The 24,988-nt window shown below is 34.6% G+C and overlaps 2 protein-coding genes across 3 annotated transcripts; one reads left to right on the forward strand and one right to left on the reverse strand.

The window, feature by feature from the left end:
* The first annotated feature begins 8,298 nt into the window (after positions 1 to 8,298).
* Positions 8,299 to 18,892, forward strand: LOC110789302 (DNA topoisomerase 1 beta). 2 transcript variants are annotated; one of them, XM_021993951.2, is made up of 16 exons: positions 8,299 to 8,556; positions 8,962 to 10,572; positions 10,719 to 10,913; positions 13,710 to 13,790; positions 14,674 to 14,733; positions 14,822 to 14,916; positions 15,040 to 15,196; positions 15,288 to 15,413; positions 16,100 to 16,180; positions 16,391 to 16,481; positions 16,560 to 16,693; positions 17,403 to 17,474; positions 17,562 to 17,651; positions 17,743 to 17,846; positions 17,943 to 18,111; positions 18,483 to 18,892. In XM_021993951.2, exons 2-16 carry the CDS (start codon positions 8,968 to 8,970, stop codon positions 18,549 to 18,551), a joined length of 3,129 nt encoding a protein of 1,042 aa, XP_021849643.1. In that variant the 5' UTR covers positions 8,299 to 8,556; positions 8,962 to 8,967; the 3' UTR covers positions 18,552 to 18,892. The 2 variants fall into 2 exon arrangements, with proteins under 2 accessions (XP_021849643.1, XP_056697286.1); XM_056841308.1 differs by lacking the exons at positions 8,299 to 8,556; positions 8,962 to 10,572; positions 10,719 to 10,913 and adding an exon at positions 13,532 to 13,612.
* Positions 18,893 to 21,778: 2,886 nt separating this feature from the next.
* LOC110789295 (WRKY DNA-binding transcription factor 70-like) lies at positions 21,779 to 24,720 on the reverse strand. Its single transcript, XM_021993942.2, has 3 exons — positions 24,374 to 24,720; positions 22,643 to 22,729; positions 21,779 to 22,528 (listed from the first exon to the last, which is right to left on the reverse strand). Exons 1-3 carry the CDS (start codon positions 24,649 to 24,651, stop codon positions 22,009 to 22,011), a joined length of 885 nt encoding a protein of 294 aa, XP_021849634.2. The 5' UTR covers positions 24,652 to 24,720; the 3' UTR covers positions 21,779 to 22,008.
* Positions 24,721 to 24,988: the final 268 nt, after the last annotated feature.

Below are 24,988 nucleotides of genomic sequence, written 5' to 3' on the forward strand. Positions count from 1 at the left end.
ATGATATCGCCTCCGGTCAGCCCATGTTGGTCGCCAATGAGAGCGGATCTCACCGCGGCATGTCAGGCGTTCGCGACGGTGGCGGAACCGGACAAAAGTTTGGGTTTGCAATTTTCAATTTTTTACCCAATTTGATTTGTTTGAGGTTTGGAATTTTAAAGATGGATAATGCGGTGAGTCGGAGGAGGGCGATAAACGCGAGTTTCTCCAATCTACCTTCTCGTATATTCTCCTATGTGTTCTCCTTTGTTGTATCTCCAATCTCAGTCCAATTTGTGGGCGATTATTTTCCAATTGATGATTTCAATTGTTTTTACTCATTTTCCATTTCAATTTAGGGACACCAATTTATTTCAATTTATTTCTCCATTTGGTGAGTTAGATGGGGATGTCTCCAATTCATGCTTTACAAGCCACTATAGCTCAAGGTGTTGCTTTTGGAACTGGAAGTGTCGTAGCGCACAAGGCTGTGGATGCTATTATGGGACCTCGCACAATCCAACATGAAACTGTTGGTACAGAGGTTGACAATATGATTTTGGATCTATGTTGTAAATGTAAAACAATTCATTGAAGGTTGAAGGTTGGCGGCGAATATGATTTCCGCGGATATGATTTCCAATATTGTCAATTTTTCCATATGATTTGGGATCTACGTTGTAAAAACAACAGAATTTAGGCAGATTAGAGAGAGATTATTAGAGAGAGATTATATATAGACACTAGAATTCGAATTTGTAGTTTAGATTTTCGATTTTAGGAATTAAACTCTCAAAATTTAATATTCTCTTCTTCAATATTATGGGTTTTGTTCTTCAATTTTCACATGTGTTCTTCAATTTTGGGCTTCAAATTCAATTATTAATGGTATAAGTTATTTAGGTATTTGGTACAAAAAACTTTATAAATAGGTGTATATTATGCAAAAAGTTTATAAATATGTGTATTTGGTGAATTATAAACATGACTTAACGGAGGACTAACGGAAAGTCATAATAGGGGTATTTGGTGAACCAGTTTGAAAAAATAGGGGTATTCTATGAATTTTGAAACGCGCAGGGGTATTTGGTGCATTATTGCAAACCTCAGGGGCATTTCATGAAAAAACCGTATTTTATATACTAAAAGAGAGGAAATTAACGTGGTAATTTATTCAATGTTTTCTATAAAAATATGTATCCCTTCGTTCTTGAGTGTTAGTCACTTTTGTAATTGAAAACATTCCAATAAAAATACAATTGAAATCTGGTATTCAATAGAATCCAACCAATATGTATAGGATAGAGAAATAATTAAGGGGTTTAATGGGGATAAAATTTTATTTGAGAGTAAGCAAATGAGCCATTTGAATATTTATAAGGGTATGAAATGGATAAATGTTGAACAAATAAGGAAAGATTTCAAAAACGGTTTTTTCATGAAATACCCATGAGGTTTGCAAAAACGCACCAAATACCCTCGCGTCTTTTGAATCACATAATATACCCCTATTTTTTCCCAAGTTTGCACTAAACACCCCTAAACCGACCTTCCGTAAGTCCTCCGTTAAGTCATGTTTTTAATTCACATAATACCCCTATTTATAAACTTATTGCACAATATACACCTATTTTGAAACTAAGTTGCACCAAATACTCAAACTGCTTTTAACCTGCAGAATTTGATTTCCACAAATCGTTCACCTAATTAATCAAATTAATCAACCTAAAAGTTAAACCTATAACAAAAATAGAAGTAATAATCAAAGAAAATTGAAATGCTCAAACAACAAATCCAATAAGAAATTGATTGAATTGAATTATACTGTTGGTATACATATCGATCAGTGCATTAGTCACTGCAGTACTACATCTAAATCCAACAGCCACCATTAAAGAACGAACTCTCTTCCCAAGTGCAAGCAAACTAGACTCATGAAATTACTCCAAGTTTGTGTACTGCATAGCCGTCTAAGGATGGATCAGAAACAATTTGAGGGGATTGGTTAATCGCAATTTGTTCCTCAAATTCAAATTTCACAGTGGGGGATGCTTTTTCAGGCCTGATCGGAGATGGTTGGCTGCGGTTATCTTCCTTCTCCTTAGTATCCCTAAAATATAAATTTGGTGTCAGCTCAACCATTACCTAGGTTTGATGCAATACATTGATGTCATTAAAAAAAATCTAACACAATATACTTTAACCAAAACTGTTAAAAGATAATACTCTGCAATAAACTTTGGCAAACAAGTAAAGGAAATAAGATAGAACAGAACAACATCCAATTCCCTATTGTACTATGTCATCAACACAAATTTCTGCAATCATGTGGAACCATGGAAGTTTGACTATGTATTCAAAAGTGTAATGCACTAATGGTTTATTTGGAGCTACGTATTAACACATGAAAACAATTAAACTTCTTGAAGGCTTGCACAATTCACAAAAGGTGTTTGTGGTTCTACTAGCACCAAAGGGGATCAAGTTAGTTGATTGCCACAAAAAAGAAATTGCAATTTGCAAGCGTGTTTTGATGTTGTTTTTGGCTTATTGAAGGAGATTATACAAATTATTTCTATCTCCAGTGTCAACACCCTATGAACTCTGCCAAGAGCATCTAACCCATCTTGTATTAACAACACAAGAAAATTTCTAGATGAGACTACCCTGCAATGAAAAAGAATCTATGTTTGACCACTCCTAGTTGAAGTTTTACAATGTTTGTTCATAAACAGAATTCCAACCTGAGAAAACATAGATAAATTCGACACAACATTTATGAGTATTATGACTCATAAGTTTTAGAACTACAAGCTGCTTGCCATAAGGAAATGATTTCAAATTTATAGGTAACCATCAACTACTATCAATCAACATATGGCATAAATAACAACACCCAATCAAGCAATATAAAAAGCTCTAATTTAAGCCAAAGTCGGGGTTACCTGCTGGGTGGAAACGTATCCACCATACATGTTGAAGGTGGCCACAACATACAAGAAATGGCCTCGAAGTTTGACTTATGTATCTTTTTAACTACATCTTCTAATCAAGAAATGTAAATCCCAAAATTTTCAGTCACTTCTATGCATTTAGACCGTAACGGGTTCATACATGAACTGGAAACAATAAAATTCCCTTTATCCAACATAATATCAAAAATAAACCACTCACCTCAATGCCTGAACCCTCATCAAATCCTCCACCCGGTGACAATCCCCCCAAGAAACCGGCATCTGGCGATCGAACCACTATACTTCCCAAAAGTAAACAGATCCGGCGACCTTTAGCTAGATCCCGAGCTCGATCTGGTTTAGTATCTTTGCAATTCGATGGCGATCGAGCCACTATACTTCAAAATCGTGAGTTAGGCTTGCCGGCGACCTGAGATCGGTCTCCGCCGGCGACCATGGGGCGGAGATCGGAGCCGCCGGCGACCAGAGAGCAGGAGGAAGAACATCTGAGAGGAGAGAGAAAGAGGAAGAAGTTGAGATTTTTTAATTTTTTTTTGAATTTATGTCGAAAATCATGTATTAAGGGCAAAATAGTAAAATGTCACTAACGGCAGACTAACGTCTGTTAATTGGAGGTGCATCTCATGAACAGTACGGAAAAATAGGGGTATATTATGTGATTCAAAAGACGCGAGGGTATTTGGTGCGTTTTTGCAAACCTCAGGGGTATTTCATGAAAAAACCGTTTAAAAAATGACTAATAAAATAGAACGATTCGAACCCGCAACCTTCACTTTCAACACTAAAGCATTAACCAACTAAGTTATAACCCTTTACATGTTATCTTGCTAGTTATTATAACATGCACTATGATACTCCGTACTTGATACATCATCAAGGAAATTAAAGGAAACGAATGTGAAGTTTAGAACAAACGGATTACAATGTTCCAACGATAACTAGCTCAATCGAATTTATTATTGGTGAATGAGAAGTTAAATTATCACAATTTTATATGTTGTGATTTTGACATTTCTTTTACTTAGTAAAAAAATTATTATTATACCATTTTTGCAAATAAAAATTATTATTAAATGTTAATGTGAAGTGTTGTTGTAACGCCCCGATTTCTATACACCAATAATTAGTTTAATTATCATTAATTAGCAGCGGACACCCTAGCTTAGTCGGAGCGTCACATGTCGTATCTCCCTCACGGGAAATACAAGGCGACATAACCTTTTTAAATTACTAACTTTTGTTGAGTAACCGTAAATATACTTAACTTTGATTAAATCCTTAATATTTACATTGTAATCTAAATAAACCTTAATAAATAATCCTAATCATTGATTAAAGATTAATATTAAAATCCAACACAATACTTGAAATTAAATTTAGAGTTTAATTAATACATCCATTATTACTAGTGCGACATAATTATCTTTTCTCCCCTAACACTATAAAAGTAATAGACCTAAACAATAAAAATAACAGGTCTAAACTATAGAAAAAAATACCTTGACTAAAACTATAAAAATAACTCCCTTGAAACTATAAAAGTAACAAGCTTAAACTTTAAAAGTATCTCCCATAAAACTATAAAAGTAACGCCTAAACGATAAAAGTAACAGAAGTATAGAAGTACCTTGACTAAACAAGCATAGACTATAAAAGTAACAAGCCAACTATATATAAAAGTAACAAGTCTAAAAATATAAAAAGTAACAGGCCTAAACTATAAAAGTACCCCCTAAAACTATAAAAGTAACATGCTTAAACTATAAAAGTATTCCCCCTAAAACTATAAAAGTAATAGGCTTAAACTATAAAAGTACTCCCTCCAAATCTATAAAGTAACGTTTAAACTATAAATGTACCTCCCCTAAAACTCTATAAAAAAAAGTAACAGATCTAAACTATAGAAGTAACATACCTAAACTAAAAAATTACCTCCCCTAAAATTATAAAAAAGGTAACATGTCTAAACTATAGAAGTAACATACCTGAACTAAAAAAGTACCAACCCTAAAACTATAAACTTAACAGGCCTAAACTATAAAAACAACTCCCCTAAAACTATAAAAATAACTCTCTTAAAACTTTTTTTAAAATATTAATTAGTTTATTTTTTTATATTATTTGAGTTGCTTATTATTCTGTATGTTATTATTGAAATATTTAACATTATATTGAGGGTTGCTACTCATAATATTATGTATTGCAATAAAAGAAATGAAAAAGTGTGTTCCAAGAAAAGGGAGAATAATCGAAGAAATGGAAAAGAGAGAAAAAAAAGGAAAAGTAGAAAATGTTGTTGCCACTATTCGAATCCGCGACCTATCTAGTTGAAGATAGCTATACTATAAGAAAGTCTAACCATTAAGACAACAAGCTTGTTTTTGATCTATGTCTGCGCGTTAAATTATATAAGAGCTTCCTTCTTGTTGGAAGCGCCCAATATCAACATATGAGACTTGATGTATCAATATACCATCATCATATTTTAACCAGCATTACCTCAAGCTTTTTTTTTTCTTTTTTCTTTTTGTTATTATAATTGTCCTTTTTTAAATTTTATGTGTACACCCCTCAGTCCCTAAAAGATCGCCCATTTGACTGTTCACGGTCTCCAACACACGAGTTAAAACGTAAATATCTTTAATTCGATCTACATGCATAAAAATTATAAAAAGTTGATGTTCCAAAAATATATATTGAAATGAATCTAGAAAGACCTCACATGACTATATTAATTTTTATAAGCTAATGAAAATTCATGGTCAACGTTTTTAAAGTTTGATCCGTTAAATTGCAATGGGGTAATCTTTTAGGGATAGAGGGAGTACGAACATTACTCCAAGATGGTTTGTGGGAGAACTGGAGAAGGGGTTGTGACTTGTGAGTCTTGTGACTTGTGAGTTTGATAATTGTTGCATTTTCAAATTGCCATACTCTATGGGTCTCTTTTTGTTTGGCCAATTTGTATTTTAAGCCGTTTCTAAAAGATTGTCTCATTATCCATAAAGATTATAGGACCATAACTTTACTCTCACATAAAATACATTTGATCCACCACTTTTGTCATTTCTCAATTCTACACAACCAAATGTTAAGTAGGGGTGTGCAAAAAATCCGGAAAACCGAAACCGAACCCGAAAACCGAAATAACCGAACCGAAAAAGCGGGTAACCGAACCGAAATAATAGGGTTAGGGTCGGATTTTTTGCTTTTAAAAAAAACCCGAACCGAACTTGCGGGTAACCGACCCGAAAAGCGGGTAACCGAACCGACCGAAATTATAAAATTTTATTTAAAAAAAATGAAAAAAAATATAATTTATCCATTTTTTCCAATCAGTTTTTGTTTACAGTATTGAAAAAAGAAGTTACTCAGTCTTGCTAACCCGATGATGATGTTAAATGTTGGGTATTCTTATGTTATTGAATCTGTGAAAATATATAGAAATTGCTACTCTGGTAAGATTTGCTAAGCTAATGTGTGGCAGGTTGTATGCAAATGATTTGGTAAGTTGATGTATGTCAGGTTGTATGCAAATTATTTGCTAAGCTAATGATGATGTTTAACGTTGAATATTCTTACGTGATTGAATTAGTTATTGTATACTACGTAAATCATATTTTAATTTGAACTATTACCCGACCGAACCGACCGGAAAAAACCCGATACCCGAAAAAGCGGGTACCGGTAGTTATGGATACGGTTCAGGGTCGGCATTCTTATAACCCGAAACTAACGGTTACCCGAAATAAATTTATAACGGGTAACTAAACCCGCATTTGCACATCCCTAATGTTAAATATTACAAAATACATATGAATATGTGATATTTCATACAAGAGCAAGGAGGCCAATTAAAAGATTGGACTCACCTTTTTTTTCAATTATCCACAAATGAGTATTAATTTCAGCACCTCCTAAATAAAAGGGCATTGAAACCACAACAAGTTGAAGAAATTCACTTGATTTATTTTTCATTTATTACCCCACTTTCAATATAATTTTAAAAAATAAACAAACTTCCAAGTGTGTATAAATCATGTACTGTTCTTCAAAGACATCTCATTTCATTTAGGCAAATTTGTCAAAAATCACCTTTTAAAATAGAGATTTTACGAGAAACCACCTTTTAAAAAATAAATTGCGAGAAGAAACCCGATTTATAAATATTTTTGCGAGAGACCACCTTTAGCCGGATTCCGGTAATTGACTCATTTTTCCGGCGTTGACTTGCACGTGACCTCATTAAAATAAAAAAAATCAATATGTTTTTCTTATTTTCCCTTCAATTTACACTCAATTTCTCTCTCTCACCTCTCTCTCACTGCGCCATTTTTGCTTTCCTTCCATTGAACTTGTTGGGATTCAACTTTATCAACAAAACTCTATTTTTTTGCACTAAACTACAATTCAAGGTACGTAATTGCATAGAATTACTCTTTTGTAAGTAATTTGGTGGTTTTTTTTTTATTGTTTTGGTTGAATTAGGTTTTGTAATTGCGAAAAATTAAATTTACAATGATTAACTAATTATAGATTGTTTGTATCTAATGGTGTAATTCGTGATAATTTTGAAGAATAATATCCATCACCTCACTGATTATTGTCTTCCCATGGTTGTTTTTGAAGAGAAAGAGATGCAAATTTTGGACTCGAATCCACGCTCCCTTGATTTTTAGTTGTATAGATTTGATGAGAGAATGTCGATTGTTAGAGTTGGAATGGAGACTGAAAGAGATTAACAGTCGTATGAGTGTATGATTATCTTTTTCTTTTTCTTGTGTAGTTGTACCTTTTCTTATAAAAATGGATGATTTAACATTGGAGGATGAATAATATGCACGTTTGATGTATAGCTTGCTCACAAAAGTAGGAGCATTTGAAGTTACACATTACAATGACTGATATAGTGATATATATAGCTCCATGATAGTGTAGAATGCTAGTTGTTTAAAAAAGAAACTATTCATAACCCAATTAGTGTATCGAGTAATCAAGTGAGGGTCTGAGGGTATAAAGGATGAAATACATAGGCGGCAGAAAAATTGAGGGGAAAAATAAATAAAAAAATAAATAATTTTTTTTTTAAACATGTCACGTGCAAGTCAACGCCAGAAAAATGAGTCAACTACCGTAATTCGGCTAAAGGTGGTCTCTCGCAAAAATATTTATGAATCGGGTTTATTCTCGCAATATTTTTTTAAAAGGTGGTTTCTCGCAATTTTTGACAAATTTACTTTTCATTTATACTCTTAAATATTAATCCCTTAATTAACGTATTAGCTCGGCTTTTTCGTAACATTTTTTTAATAAAATAAAGAAAAAAACAAAACAAAACATAACATAAGGATGTCCCTTTTCCCTTTTCTTCCCTCTTCCTCTCGTTTCTGTACTTTGTCTCTATAAGCAACCTAACCTAAAACTGTGAAGACGCCATTTTTTTTTAATTACTTAAATAACTTCATTTTTTTTCCTTTTATTTTTATTTTCCCCTCCAAAAAATTCATAAAATCATCTTTTATAACATTCAGATTTACCATTAAACCAAAGCAGGAATCTGTTCAACCAGTCAATCTACCAATTTATTCTTCTCGAAACTAAGGTACCCACCTCCTCTTTCTCTCTCCCGTTTCTGGATTTTGTGCCCTAGGGTTTTTATTTTGTCGACTGAATTGAAATTATGAACAATTTGGGGTTTAGGGGTGAAATTGCGATAATGGGTTTTTGGCAGAAGTTGATTTTAATTTCTAGATATTTGTTATTTTTGTTGATTTAGCTTATGATTTTGTTATGAAGCTTTGAGCTTCTTTTATTGCGAAATTGTGCATTTTAGGGTTTGTAGGGAGAGGGGAAATTAGTGGGTTATTTGGATTATGAATTGTAATTTGGTTGTTGTATTGGTTGCATTTCATTATAATTTGGTTTTGTTTGCTGTTATTAAAATTTTGAGGGTGTTAAATTAATGCCTGAATTGATGTTACTGAACATGCTGGTTTTGCGCAAATAGTTGGAGATGGCAGTGGAGGCTTGTTCGAACCAAAAACTTATTCCTGACGATAGTGATGATGAAGATATGCCTTTAGTTTTTAGTAGAAGAAAAACAAATCAAGTTAGCTCAGAATTAAAGAATTCTTCATCATCATCATCAGGGAGAACGGATAAGCAGTCAGGGAAGCCAGGGTCTGATGCTCGAACCTTGAATGATCGAAGTTCTAGCACTTTGAAGGGAAAGATGGTTTCATCTTCGAAGCCATCATCATCAAAGCCGACTATTGGAACTCAAAAATCTCCACTTCCATCCTCAAAGCCCCTAAAATCACCTCCTTCATCAACTAGGCCTTCTCCATCTCCACATCCTTCATCAACTAGACCATCTCCATCACCACCACCTTCATCTAAAAGACCTTCTCCATCTCCACCACCATCGTCAACTAGACCCTCTCCATCTCCACCATCTTCTTCAACTAGACCATCTCCATCACCACCACCTTCATTGAAAAGACCTTCTGCATCTCCACAGCCTTCATCAACTAGACCTTCTGCATCTCCACAGCCTTCATCAACTAGACCTTCTGCATCTCCACAGCCTTCGTCAACTAGACCTTCTTTATCTCCTCCGCCACGCAGAGTACCACCCGTTAAATCACCGTCCGTTAATGGAGCCTCTTCAGCAAATCACCATCCAAAGAATGGAGCCTCTTCAGCAAATCACCATCCAAAGAAGGATATTCCGGTTAAAGAGGAGAAGCGCACTCTTGTTGCAGTTAAAGAAGAAAAGCCTGTTAAGCATTTTGTTGATGACTCTGATGATTCCGATGATAATAAGCCACTTAGGACAAGGTGTTCAATTGGGTCACAGAAAGGAAATTCCAATGTCGCTGGTGTGGAAGGCAAGCCTCCAAATGGTGATTCTGAGGATTCTGAGGATGATAAGCCGCTCAGTGCTAGGGTGGATAAGGGGAGGGCTACTGCTGGAGCATCTCAGGCTCAAAAGTTAAAGGCCGTGAGTGTGAAACCACCAGATGATTCAGATGATGAAAAACTTTTGTCTACTAAGTTACAGATGAAAGGCAACAGTGGAACAACTTCTAGAAAATATGATGATTCTGATGAAGATAAGCCATTGGCTTCTAAGCTACAACAAAATGGATCTATCAAGAGGGAAACTCAAAGTAACAAAACGCCTGTTAGCTTAGGTAAAAGGCCTTCAGCAGACACCTCTGCTGGTCAATCTTCTATAAAAAAGGTGAAGCTTTCTGATGCATCCACCTCAGGTAAAGTTAAGCAAATACCTATAAAGGCAAAGGCCGATGATGATGACCACATTCCTATAGGTCAACGGTTAAATAAAGCTGCATCAGCTAGTAAATCAGTTCCAGCGAAGAAGGTTGTTAAAGTTGATTCTTCCAAGTTGAAGAAAGTCAATAAGAAATCAAAGAAAATAATCAAGAAATCGAGTTACTCAAAGTCTTCGAAAGAGTTACCTAGTTCAGGGGACGGGCAGAAATGGACCACTCTAGTTCATAGTGGTGTTATCTTTCCTTCTCCATACCAGCCTCATGGGGTTAAGATGCTGTACAATGGTAAACCGGTTAATCTCACACCCGAGCAGGAGGAGGTATATCTTATTCTTCGCTCTTTGCTTTCAGTTTCTTGATTTTTAGATGTGTCTCTCCAAACATCTATTAGCTTATCGTCTTTTTTTTTTCTTTACGCAGGGTTACTTACTTGTTCTATGCTTCTATTCACATTTTATGTTCACAGGTTGCAACTATGTATGCTGTGATGCTTGAGACAGATTATATAAAGAAAGAAAAATTTAATGAAAACTTCTTTAGCGATTGGAAGAAAATTCTTGGGAAGAACCACGTGATTCAGGATCTTAGCAAGTGTGATTTTAGGCCTATACATGAATGGCATCTAAGTGAGAAGGAGAAAAAGAAACAAATGACCTCTGAAGTAAGTATTACACTAAAGAATAGTGACTTCAATTTGATGATAATTTTTCTGATAGCCAAAAATGTCGACTTTTGGTAGAATCTTTGAGGTTAACTTGCTTGTGTTCTATTGTCTAATTATGTCGATTGTTGTTAGCTTGAGGCTGGCTTGTGTGGAACGTTATGGCCGATAGCCAAATATCTTGTTACTCAGAATGGATAATGACCTATCCTTCCCCTGTGCACTTTGACCTGACATTCTGTTTTTTCCTCCGCTTTTCTTTATGTTTAAACTTTCCTATTTTGTTTATTTCAAAAAAATGTTAATAGACCTCTTAAGAAAAAATGAACTTTCTTGTTTTTTATTTTTTTTATTTTTAATATATATACTTCCTCCATTTTTTTATCGGTTTTTTCATGAAATGCCCCTGAGGTTTCACGAAATGCATCAAATACACCCGCGCGTTTCAAAATACATAATATACCCCTATTTAAACTTATTTGCACCAAATGCCCTTAGAATTAACGGAAGTCTAACTCCGTTAACATTAACTCTTAATTAATCTAACTAATCCTAATTTAACCATAATTAAACACCGATTAGTCTAATTAATCCTAATTAACACCTAATGAACCTTAATTAACTCTAACTCCCCTCTCTCCTCTCACTCTCCTCTATCCTCTCAATCTCACGCCTTTTTCTGGGTATCAAAATGGTGAACCCAACCACAATATTTCCTTCTTCAAACCATCTTCATCAAACATCAATTGCTAACTCATGTAGATATGTACTTCATGATATATGTTGGTTACTTGAGTAGCTTGGGACGGTGACGAAATCGGGAGGTTTAGGAGCGGATTTCTTAGGATCTGGCGGCTGAGGGGTGGTTTCAGGCTTTAAGGGCGGAGGGGTGGTTTCTGGCTTTGAGGGCGGCGGAAGAGGAGAGACAGTGTTGAAAGCGGAGGTGGTGTTGATGGGTGATTGGACCTCCATTGGTGGTGGTGGTTGTATTTGTGCTTGCTGCTCTCGTGAATGGAAAGTCAAGTTGACAGACATTGATTTGGCTGCCCTCGATTCCAATCGCTGCTATTCTACTCTCCTATTTCTGCTACTGCTGCTATATATCTCTTTCTGCAGAAGAACTCAACCCCAAGAACGAAAATAAGAAAACAAAATCGAAAAAGAAATTAAAATTTGAAGACGAAATTCATTCTAATCTACGAATTGTTTCTGATTCTCTAATCTAATTCTAACTACCCTGCGCTATTCTCTTTCCTAGCTGTTATTCTACCTCGCCCAATACAAATTAGAACTTCGTTTTAGAATTTGTTCTTCAGCATTTATGTTCTTCTTTTTGGTTCGAGGGAGCAGCTGCGATTAGAGGAGATAGAGAATAGCGCAGCAGGAATTGTTTTATGTTTTTCAGATTTTGATTTTTGTTGGTTTTCCTATTTTAGATTTTGCAGCTGGGTTCTTTGTGAGTATATAATAGCAGCAACAACAACAACAAAGGGCGAAAATGGCAGAATTTGGGTAAATTAGAGAGAGATTAGAGCCACTAGAATTCCAATTTGTAGTTTAGATTTTCGATTTTAGGTATTAAACTCTCAAATTTTCATATTCTCTTCTTCAATTTTTTGGGTTTTGTTCTTGAATTTTCAGATTTATTGTTCTTCAATTTTGGGCTTCAAATTCAATTGTATTTGTTAGCTAGAGTTAATTAGAGGCAATTAGAGGTTAATACTAACGGAGTTAACGGCCGTTAGTCATTAAAGATATTCAAGGGCATTTGGTGCATTTTTTTAAGAAATAGGGGTATATTATGTATTTTGAAACGCGCGGGTGTATTTGGTGCATTTTGTGAAACCTCAGGGGCATTTCATGAAAAAACCGTTTTTTTATTATTGCACCATCTACTTTGGGCACAAGAATTAAGAAAGGTGGTAAAAGGTGAGAGATTGACAAAAATACCCATGTGATTAAGTACAAGTTGTAGGTAAAGAACAAGTGGGGTTTGGTCCCCACCACCCATACAAGGATAAAAATGTCATTTCATGTAAGTAAACTTACTAAAAAAGGAAATGGTGCAATTAATATGCAACTTCCAAAAAAGGAAAATGGTGCAATAATAAAAAAATGGAGGAAGTATATAACTTGCAACACACCCCGTGGCAAGCAGTTAAGTAGGAGACTGGAGAAGGTAAACAAACAGGTTGATTAGTGTAACTTATAACCTTAATAACCCAACCGTCCCCTTAACCGGTGTTTTAAGTTATACTCCATATTTATTAAGTTGTCCTTTTAGTCTTTTACCTTCTCTAATATTTTCCTTGAACTGCATGCTAAGGGGGTGTGTTGCAAGTAAAATAACAAAAGAAATATAAAATAAAAATGTAAATATACCTTTATTTGGCAGGTGGTTTCTCTCCCTCTCTTTTCTCTCTCTCATTTATTATATTTAATAACTTTTCTTTATGTGCCTGCCAACATATAAGAGTATGATTGCTGTGACGGAGGGAGTACAAATCTCTGATTAAGGGGACTTTTTTTTCTTTTTCTTTTTTGGGGGTGGGTGGGGGGGGGGGGGGGGGAGAGGGTTCTCATTGACTTGTGTATCACAATTGTTTTTTTCAGTGATTGGGTTGCACATAAGGTGCCCCCCCAACTCCCCTCCTGCCTGGCGCTGGTGTCAATATCTGTTAGTTTGTATGGTTGGCCAGGTCATCCTTTATGATTTTGGTGAAGTGAATTATGTTTCTTCAGGATTTGTTTGATGCTATTGTTTATGAAAATTGACAAGAGTCACTATTCTTGCAGGAAAAGAAGGAAGTAAAAGAAGAAAAATTGAAACTCGAAGAGAAGTATATGTGGGCTATCGTTGATGGTGTCAAAGAAAAGGTTTCTTCCCTTCTTTCAACTGAAGTTATAGTGGTTGTGTCACTGTACACATAATATCTTTGTTTTTTTTTTTTTTTGGGACCTTTTCACGCTACCATTTCTGCCTTATCCATTTTTGTGGACTTTTCTGTTTGGTTAATATATACATATAGAGGGTGATTTATACTTGAAGCAACTTGGTGTCAGTTTTTTGTACAGGAACTTGGTCATGTTTGTTGAATGTTATTGCATCTGAGTTGATCTATTCACATGTATAGCATTAGGAAGAATTCATCTGAGGCAACAAAATTTCATTTTGATTGTTTCATACTTTCATCTAATTTTGGCAATCTTTTGTGGTACCCTGTTTCTTTTAACAAGGGGGTGACATAATGGTAGAGTTTCAAGTAGGGAGTCACTGGAGTGTCTTCTCTGTTAGCTTGATTCATATTGATACATATTTTTGGTTAATGGTTCTGAATGTTTTGTCACTTAGGTCATGCAAACTGGGTAACATGTTCCCTATTGAACGAATGTAAAGTATCATATGTTTTGAAGCAGAATTTTCTGTGCAGGAAAAAGGATGTGCCAACAGTTGTAATTTTTAAAATAGTACGGAGTAAAATATATAAAATGCCTAACATGTTGTACTCTAATGCTACTGATTTTAAGTCCTGCCAATACCATTATAACAAATACTTTGGTACTATCATTGCCAATCTCTTAGTGATTTAAACTTAACTTCTTGGCAATGTGCTTCTTTTTGTGTAAGACACACTTTCTGTACTGGTACATGTGCTGTGACTGCTAGAAAGATAGGCAACCCACTTTCAATATCCCTATCGTATGAAAAACTGCAACTGCTGCTACTTTGAATCTGAATTATAGTTTCAACTTCTTACAGGTGGGTAACTTTAGAGTTGAGCCTCCTGGATTGTTTAGGGGCCGCGGCGAGCATCCCAAGGTTGTCAAAGTTTCTACTTTGTATCTCAGGCTTAATGGATTAACTCGGTTAATATGTTTAAGTCATAGTTTTAATTGTCATGATGCAGATGGGGAAACTCAAAAAGCGTATATATCCAAGAGACATTACAATAAATATAGGAAAGGACGCTCCGATTCCAGAGTGTCCTATCCCTGGCCAGAGGTAGCGGTTGACTCAATTTCCTATTTGTTACAAAATAAGAGAATGCTTCTTTTGTTCCAGTGATTGAGGATCTTTTTTTGTTTTTTGAAAATATGCTTTAAGATGTGTAATCTTTATTGGCAGCTGGAAAGAAGTAAGGCATGACAATACAGTTACATGGTTAGCTTATTGGAACGATCCCATAAACCCAAAAGAGTTCAAGTATGTGTTCTTGGCAGCTAGCAGTACATTGAAGGGGCAAAGTGACAAGGAAAAATATGAGAAAGCAAGGAAGTTGAAGGTTGCTGTTTTGTAGGATTTTCACCTCCATGTTTATTGTTGGTCTTGAGCTATGGATGGTTTGTTTTAATGCTTGCTTTTGTTAAGTGCAGGACTACATTGAAGGTATTAGAACAACATATACAAATAACTTTGGGAGCAAAGATATGACCAGACAACAGATAGCAGTTGCTACCTATCTCATTGATAGACTTGCTCTGAGGGCGGGAAATGAGAAGGTAGAGTCTGAGATTACCTCTATGTTGACATTTACAATTGTGATTATTGTGGTTGGAAGCTAAGAGCATGTTTCATGTCTAGCTAACCTTAAGTTTGTTCGCTGAAGTTGTTTTGCCATGGGTTTGTTCTCTGTACAAGGCTATCGTGGGGTGTACTGCATTGAAAGGATTTCTATTGATCACTTAAACCATGAATATGTCTTAGATGAAATCCTTTCTCAATGTAATTTAAAATTTGGCATAAACCCGGAACTCTTGGAAGGAGAATTATGAAGCTGCTTACTGAGATTAATTTCCTCCCTGCAGTAGATAGATAGTTTGATTTTTAGATAGCAGTACACTGTATCCACTATACCTGCGAGGCCATTGGGTATGTTGTGCATGTAAAGAGATGATAAAAGGAGGGTTTGCAATTATGCTAGTTCTGGCACTTATATACTACTGAGATAATTGAGATCTCTGCTGTATTTAGACCCCTTTACTTTTAATGACCCATAAGATGTCTCCTACCTGAAAGCAGTCACATGGTTTTCTTTAGTCATTATTCTTTATTTGGTCTTTTTAAGTTTTTAATGAGCTTTGTGTTCCGGTTTACACCACAAGAAGAGTGAAGAGTTATGAAACCCTGGGGATCAGGTTATCTGTTAACATATTCTTATACTGTGATACCTTTTTCCATGTTCCAGGATGATGATGAAGCAGATACTGTTGGTTGTTGTACATTGAAAGTGGAAAATGTAAAACCACTGGATCCTCCTATATTGGAGGTAAGATTTTCCCATTTCTTTCTGGCTAGGTTCAACTTTGAAATGTCTTTAGATGGCTATTCTTGGGAATTCTTCAATAAACAGGCTGTTGATATTTTCTTTTGAGTGGGGTGGGGGGGATGGTAGGGGTCGGTTGAGGGCATTTTTGCAAATGTTTATTTAAATTTGCAGCTCCACAATCAATAATTAATTTAACATATTACCCTCCAGTTTGATTTCCTTGGTAAAGATTCAATCAAGTACTACAAACAATTTGAAGCTGATCCTGCTGTGTATAAAGCTGTTAAGAAGTTCAGAGAAGGTAAGAAACAATTGATCATGTGCTGATTGAGTTGGTTTTTTTTGTTGAATTTTGATTAACAATATTAATTCTTATCAGGGAAGAGTGGCAGTGATGATCTCTTTGACAAGTTGGACACTAGCAAACTGAACACTCATCTGAAAGAATTAATGCCTGGCCTCACTGCAAAAGTATTTCGTACTTTTAATGCATCTGTCACTTTGGATGACATGGTATGACATCAATGACCGTCTCTTTACTTTGTAGCGTAGGAATGTAGGATGAGTGGTTATGTTTTCATGCGGTCACATAATCTATGTACATCAGGGAACAATAGGAAAAGTTTGGACCTTTTATGTAGGATGAGTGGTTATGTTTTCATGCGGTCACATAATCTCAAATAAGTTTTCAAGTTAGGCTCTGTTCTATTCACCTTATTCTTATTGCTTAGTAATCAGACTACAAAAATCAGGCCAGACCAGAAAAATTCAAAACAGACCAAAAAAAGCAAAAAATACTAGCAGAAAACATTCAGACCAAACTAGACAGGAAGAATCAGACCAGACCAAAAACTAGAGAAATCAGATCAGATCAGGTGCAAAGAACAAAGCCTTAGTCATCTTTGAACAATAAAGCCCTTTAGCTATGTGTTACCTGAATTAAAAGGAAATGAGAGTCAAAACATGAATGGGTTAGTAATTCCTCGTATTCCATGAAATTGTATAATCAGCATTTTATACTAGTTGATTTCAAGGATTTTCAATGACCTTCTTGAACTGTCATGCGAATGCTTAAAATGGACGTGCACTAGAAAAAAATTATTGCCACTGAACGTGTAATTTTATGGCTTCTTTTAGGACATCAAGCTAAAACAATTATAGATGATGTACTTCAATATTTTCTATATGTTGATGTGTTTCTGAAGGTGTATTTGTGTGATAGCTTGCTAAAGGAGGGGCTGGAAGTGGAGAGGTGCCGGAGAAAATTGCCAATTATCAGCATGCAAACAAGGAGGTAGGTTGAGTCTTTTGCATCGCTTGAAATCTTTGCTCTGTGTCCTTGTACTAGGTTTCATTCAATGTGTTACTTCTCTTGTTACAGGTTGCAATCATTTGTAATCATCAACGTACAGTATCAAAGTCTCATTCTGCACAGATGGATAGACTTCAAACAAGAATAGACGAAGCTAAGGCATGGTTTTCTGTTTAGCATATCTGACCCCTCTCTCTGTCTTGTAATATTGGCGAGTGAATATTAATTAGTTACATGGTATTGGAAATAGGCTGAGCTGAGTGAACTGGAGACGGATTTGGCTCGGGCAAAGAAAGGAAAGCCGCCATTGAAGGACAGTAATGGAAAGCAAAAGAGAAATTTGAGCCCTGAAGCGTAATTGTCCCATCGCCTTTGCTTATTGTGAAACCTTTCTTTAACTTACTGATATCTTTGAGATTTTTCGGCTGATGTATGATAATTTTCTTGTAGGATTGAGAAAAAGATACAATCAGCAAAGACAAAAATAGATAAATACGAGCGTGACATGAGAAGTAAAGAGGATCTCAAAGAAATAGCTCTGGGCACATCAAAGATTAACTATCTTGATCCTCGGATTACAGTTGCATGGTGCAAAAGAAATGAAGTTCCAATCGAGAAAGTAAATCTGTTCATCTTATACAACTTTCCCATCTTTGTGTTTAGCTTAATAATTTCTTCGTAATTCTTTACAATGTTGATTAATTCTGAATACAGAGGGTCCTACTTGATTTTTAGGAAAATTAACCAAAAGTCCCCCTCCCCTCAAATGCCTCAAGTGAGGTTATTTAAAAAATTACCCCAACTATGTTTTTTTTAATGTCACTCCTAACTTGAAATCTTATTGCCACCATCACTAATCAACTGAAATCCACCATAGACGAAGTTTTATTCAAATTTAAGGAGTAATATACTTGATTTTTATCTTGATTTTTTGGTATCTGACGTGGTACTTGTTTTCCGTCTGTGCCTGGTTTGACTGATTGCTCGCAGATTTTTAACAAGTCTCTGCTGGCGAAGTTCTCATGGGCTATGGATTGCGATCCCAGCTTCAGATTTTGACAGGCCTTTTCAAATTTCTTTCTTTGCCATTGCATATGTTGGGGTCGATACTTGCAGTTTCTATTGGACAGGATTACAAGTCATAATTCATATTTTTCTCCTCTGGATTCTGGTGCTGGCATTTGCGTCCATGGAAATGAGCCTTTATCTGTCTGTCCGAGCGGCCTTTTCTATTTTTTTCCTTTGTTTATTCTAAGACAACGGGAAAAAACTGAGACAATCCTCTGCAGAGTAGATATTTTAGAGTTGTACCGTTACTCTTATAGAATGTTCCATTGCATAATTCAACATTCTAATGAAATGTGGTCTATTTGCATTAGTGAAGAAGCAAGTTCAGTGGATATGGAATACTTACAGAATTGTCTTCTTTGTGGTTAGGTTGCTAATGTATAGACCCTTTTTTCAGAATTTATTGTACAAGGAAGTGTAAGTCATTTGATTTCCTTTCAAGTCAAGAGTCTATTAGAGTTGAAATTGGAAGTATCAATCAAAACTGCTGTCTCATGAAACTTTATTGCTATATTTTTTTTGAATGATTAGCAGTTCCTCGATTGGAGTTCCGTGTTCAAATGTCGTTTAACTCGAGGTCAATACCCTTTACTGTCAAATTGGGAGTACAAATGAATACTTTTTTTGGTGCAAATGTGCCATAATAGCGGGATAAATATTTTTTGGAGTACGAATGAATATATGAAGGAGGATAGTCACAATTGATTAAGCAGATACGAAGTACATTCTCAATCGGTCTCATAATCTCATTACCTTAAAATAACAAGGTTGAAGAAGATCCGTATATTTCTCTTTTTTAATCGCTTTTAATCAATGAGATCAACAACAATTTCTCCGTATATACAAACAAGTTTAATGGTGGATAAAGGTCCAGGGAAATTGAGTATTCAGATAAAAAGTGATTATACAATTATGCAGTTTGGGCAGAGCTTCTGATAGGTTGGGCTGTCCCTTATTTTAGCTAAATGTGGGCTGGAAAGTCCTGGTAAGGATTATAAAAACCGGAGTAGCTCACGTGCAAGCACAAATATTCTAAAATAATTTTTATTTGACAATTTTTTTATGAAACTCTTGGACATATTTATTTAATCATATTTTATATGCTTAGTTTGTTAATTCGACCAAAATATTCGATGTGCTTAATATGCTAAGTTGACCAACATATTGAAATACTTATTCCTGTAAAATGCGTAAGTGTACTTATTATTATGAAACGTAAGAGTACACCGCATGATCTTATCTTTTGTTGGTGCTCATTGGAAGTAGAAAAAGATGTCATTTGAACTTGTTGACTCCTATCTGGCTATCTTATGTTATACTTCATCTTGTTTATCTTATTTGAACTTATTAATCCTTATTTTATTTTTAAATAAATGAAAATAAGTTAAACTGAATGAAGCACCTCATAATAAAATAAGAGGAAAATTTTTCATAAATAAAAAATACACCACTTAATAAAATACGGGCGATTACAAATAAAAATACACCACTTAATAAAATACGAATCGAGTACTTGACAATTAAAGTTACTTTTTTGTTCAAAATTATTGTGGATCTTAGAGCTGGCAATGGGTTGGGTTGGGTCGAAATCAGGTCGACCCATTTATAAACGGGTTGAGATTTTCCCAACCCAACCCGACCTGTTTAATTAAACGGGTTGAGATTTTCAACCCAACCCAACCCAACTATAAACGGGTTGACCTGAAGTTGACCCGTTTAATTTTTTTTTCCCACTTTTAATTGTAAATTGATTTGACTATAGAATTGCGAGGTGATTTTGTTAGGGCATATCTCATTGCAAAAAGTAATTTTTCAATATGTATTTGACATGAATCAAAACGTCAAATAATTATTCAATGTTGAAGGGAAAATGAGAAATAAAATCTTTCAAATCACATTATACATATATATATTACATACTTTCTTGCACTTAAACGGGTTAGACGGGTTGTTTTCGGGTTGAAAATTTCAACCTGACCCAACCCATTTAATTAAACGGGTTGGGTTGGGTTGACCCATTTAATTAAACGGGTTGAAAATCTTGACCCAACCCTTTATTATTGGGTTGGGTTCGGGTTGGGTTGGTGGGTTGGGTCAATTTTTGCCAGCTCTAGTGGATCTAGATGTAGATCGAGCCACGAGGTCATGATATATACAAAATTTGTCAACGGTTAGTCTTACGTGTAGAATGACTTAAGAATTGATGTATAGAAGTAAACGTCATCTTTGAAAGGGCACCAACGTCATCCACACTTGAAGGAGACATAATCATAATTCAATCATTAATCAATTACGGAGTACTCCGTATCCCAGAGCATGATTGATATACTTGATAGTGATGTTTAATCGATCCATCAAGTCAACTAATTCCACTTTTTTGTTCCTATCTCAAAAATAAAAAACCACTTGAGTTATTAAAATATTACTCTTTCCATCTTCCAAATAATATAATAGTCCGTACTTTGTGGTAGTAGTTGACTACGGAGTAATATTTATTCTTTTGTTGTATGGTTGGAACTTGGAAGTCCACATTTTCTTTTTGACTTTTACAGCAGTTGTGATTGAGAATGGGCTGGGTCGCCGAGATATCACACAGGTTGTCTGAACCTGACACGAAATTAATCCAATACAAAACGAGCTCGTTGTAATCAAATGTGATAGGAGAGGCGTGTTGATGGTGGCTTATAGATTGTTCATGGACATTATTATAGAAACTTGACATGAGATGTCGGCCCTAACCACACGTAAGCACACTTATTTTTAACCAATTAACAAAATAATAATAAAAATAGTAGGGGTGTCATTCTGAACTTATGTTATTTGAATTTAGTTATCAAGGTGTACTCAGTATAGGTAAAAGTTATTTGAATTTATAAATGGAGATGAAAAATAAACTGATTCAGTTCATAGATAAAAGTTATGAATTACAACAACTATTTATAAGCAACATAAACAACTACGTACCTAACATTAAGAAATATGATTAATCACATAATCCATTAACTCACTAACTATAATTTTGGGAGCATTTCCAACACCCGGGTCTCTTATTTTCCTAAACATATATGACATTATTATTTATGAAATAAATTAATAAGGTGAACATGACAAAGCTAAGTATTCATTTATATTGTACTACGTACTTTTATGTTTCCTGAATTTATCCTATATGGAAAAATGTAAATAAATTAAATTAAAAAAGTGGAAACAACGTAGGGTGGATATAACATTATATTATATTGCAATCGGTAGTTTTATTTCATCCAGATTCCAGACATTGATATTGGAAAAATGTAAACAAATTAAATTACACCATGCTCATGATCTACAAGTACTTATTTGGATCAAAGGCCAATAATAATAATAAAATATAAAAACCAAGTACAACAAGTAACACTCTTTAATTTCCTCATGCAATGCAAATCGAAGTTGGTTTATTTAATTTAATTTACTCCCACTTATAAACATGATTCATTTCCGAAAATTGCAAGTGTTGCAAATTCAATGAATCATCAAAATCACAAAACTGATTGTTAGTGCACCCCTCTACATCCACATATGAACTAGCCATATCCATGTAATTTGGCTGCTGATTGACACAATCAATAGTAAAATCATCCCCTATTGATGGGTTTGGGGTCTTCAATGAAGCAAATTGATCACCATTACGCTGTAGGTGTACATTAGTTGAAAAAGATGATGAAATTAGGGCATCAGAATTAAGGTTTTGTGTAGGTTTTTTTGACTCAAAGCTTATCAAGTTGGTAACATCTTTTTCAGAAGAATCCAACATGTTTATCTCAGGGATAATATTGTTGTTGTTGTTGTTGTTGTTGTTTAAGAGAGGGTGGCAAGTATGGCAAGCATAGTGAATAATCCTGTATTTTGTTGGATTGTTTGATATCTTTTGGACATGTTTGGTTGCTTGACAATTCTGATCTTCTCTGTATGCGCACCTGTAGTATTCCCTATTTTTATCGAGAATAAAATAATTAATTAAAGATATTAATGAATGATTTGAATCATTAATTTCATATTTGTACTAAACAAGCTAGGTAATTAAAAAGCTAGCTTGTATATACCTTGGGTGCTTTGAGTTTAAAATTGGCTTCTGCCCATACTTTCTCCATGCGTAGCCATCAGGTGCAAGATTAGGGGTTTCAATCGTCCTAATTATGCATACAATCAAAAAATCAATGTTACTCTCTCAAAATTACAATACTGTCTGTTTAATTACTAGATTTTTTTGAATGAGTCATGAAAAACAATAGAATTACAAATTGGGGAAGGCACATTTGAACTTGAGATATATTATACATGTTATAACGGATGTAAAGAAATATTAAATTAACGTAATTAAAGAACGCAGAGATTTAACGTGGTTCACTAATAATGTGTTAGCTACGTCCACAGGCAGAGGGGAGGAAAGTTTTATTGATTTTGAGGAATACAGATTACAGAATACGGCTAGGTTATCTTATGACCTAAAGAGTTTATATAGTACTCTCTAGACAGATGCGGAAAAGCTCAGAAAATAGGCCCAAAAACAGATAATCCGTGTCCAAGATAACAGATCCCCGTGCTGGGGCGTTGCAGTAAGGGGCTTGACCGATTCAAGGCATTATTTAACAATACATAAACTTTCAATCTTAGTCACTATGCATTAACTAAACGAGTACACCATGCGTACACCACACGTATCACTCAGCCATTATAAGCACAAATAAAACTTTCAAAGTCATTAAAAAAAAAGGTAACAACCAAATGAATATACCATGTGTATCAATCAGCTAATTTATGTTCGTGAGCAACTCATACACATTTTTCATAAGATTTCACACGATCCTTATATTAGGTGTTGTCTTTGAACTATGCATTCTTCATGCTACTGATTGGTGAAGTTTTGTAAACTAATCTGAATAGAGGTGGATCAATTATGGAATATATTACATACTTCGTGGATAAGTCACACCTAGCAATTTGTATAGCTGTATGCTAAACTATGATCTGAATATTTCTTCCACTTTTGTGGAGAATGCATGGATCTGTTTGTTACATCACATTTCATCATTCTTTCTAATAAAAATTAATTTGCCAACAATGAAGTACGAAGTACTACCTCCGTTTCTGAAAGTTCTTTACGCTTTGGAAAATGTGTCCAAAGTATAAAAACTTTGACCGTAAATTCTCATTGTTATATACATCAAAATGTTACATATAAGATCTTGTCAGATTGGTCTCGGTATGTATTTTCAGAATATCAAATTTTATAATTTTTTCACATACGAAATTGGATATATTAGTAGTTAAATATTGCATTGGAGTTCCTGCAAATAGTAACTGTACAGATCTTTTTGAAACGGAGGAAGTATATAATAGAGAAACTTCAAATTAAATATCGGATCTAGTCAAATCTATGATTCATCTTGATCGAGAAGCACTACAAACAAAAAGTACTACCAGATCCTCTCGAGAAATTAGCGTGGAAGAGTCTAGCTAGATCCGTACCTTTTAAAGATACGACTTTTGAAATTTTGAACTTTTAATTAGCCCCTAAAGGAAATCGAAAGGATCTAGCTAGATTCGTACCTTTTAAAGATACGACTTTTGAAATTTTTTGACCTAATTTAATTTAGATCCATGAATCTACTACAAGGAAACTAAGCTACCTTGATCATCTTCCATACATTTATTTTAAGATGACGTATCTTAAATTCAAGAACTAGGAGATCATTAGAAATTTTTTATGTGACAATATATAACAAGAACAATCACATTAATATAAATGTACCAGAGAAATTTCAGAGACATACCTGCTTTTTCTACATCTGTTAATTTTGTGGTTAATCGAGGGTTTTGAAGACTCGGAAAATTGTTTCAAAATAGAAATGGAGGTGTTAAACGAGTTGATAATAGTCGTATATTGACTTTCCAAAAAAGGTATGATCAATTCATTGTCATAGTATCGATTTAGCTCTCGATTGCTACTCTCAATACCACATTCTAATTGTGGTGGAAAAAGTAAGGCTCGAAGTTGACTAGTTGCTTCCCAACCCCTTTTCAACTCTTCTTCAACTGTTTTCATATCCATTATTATCGCTTCTTTCTCTCTATATATCTCACTATATATTTGATGATCGAACTTACTATAAATGGAAATGTAAATACAAAGGTCAAAGGAGATTATGGTTCCATGATTTATGGAGTAAATAGAAAGAGAAGTATTCAAAGGGCAAGTTGAAGCTAGTTGATGAAAGCAATGTCCAGGTCATCAACTTATTCAGACAACTTGTTCATAAAAAAAAAGGAAAAAAATAATAATATTGAGACAAGTTGGCAGATTTAGTTTAGATTTTATTTTATTTTTTAATTCAATTAAAAAAAGGCTTGTTCATAGAGCATTACGCGCTTATGATGGATTATTACAA

The sequence above is a fragment of the Spinacia oleracea genome, chromosome 4 (assembly GCF_020520425.1).
Source record: "Spinacia oleracea cultivar Varoflay chromosome 4, BTI_SOV_V1, whole genome shotgun sequence".
Lineage (NCBI taxonomy): Eukaryota > Viridiplantae > Streptophyta > Magnoliopsida > Caryophyllales > Amaranthaceae > Spinacia > Spinacia oleracea.

Bases quoted from the DNA above. Each gene is read 5' to 3' on its own strand.
- LOC110789302 (XM_021993951.2), top strand. From the start codon at position 8,968: ATGGCAGTGGAGGCTTGTTCGAACCAAAAACTTATTCCTGACGATAGT. The intron at 16,694-17,402 runs GTATGACATCAA...TTTGTGTGATAG, and splicing joins CTGTCACTTTGGATGACATG to CTTGCTAAAGGAGGGGCTGG. The intron at 18,112-18,482 runs GTAAATCTGTTC...GATTGCTCGCAG, and splicing joins ATGAAGTTCCAATCGAGAAA to ATTTTTAACAAGTCTCTGCT.
- LOC110789295 (XM_021993942.2), bottom strand. From the start codon at position 24,651: ATGGATATGAAAACAGTTGAAGAAGAGTTGAAAAGGGGTTGGGAAGCA. The intron at 22,730-24,373 runs GTATGTCTCTGA...ATGCATAATTAG, and splicing joins AACAGATGTAGAAAAAGCAG to GACGATTGAAACCCCTAATC. The intron at 22,529-22,642 runs GTATATACAAGC...CGATAAAAATAG, and splicing joins TTAAACTCAAAGCACCCAAG to GGAATACTACAGGTGCGCAT.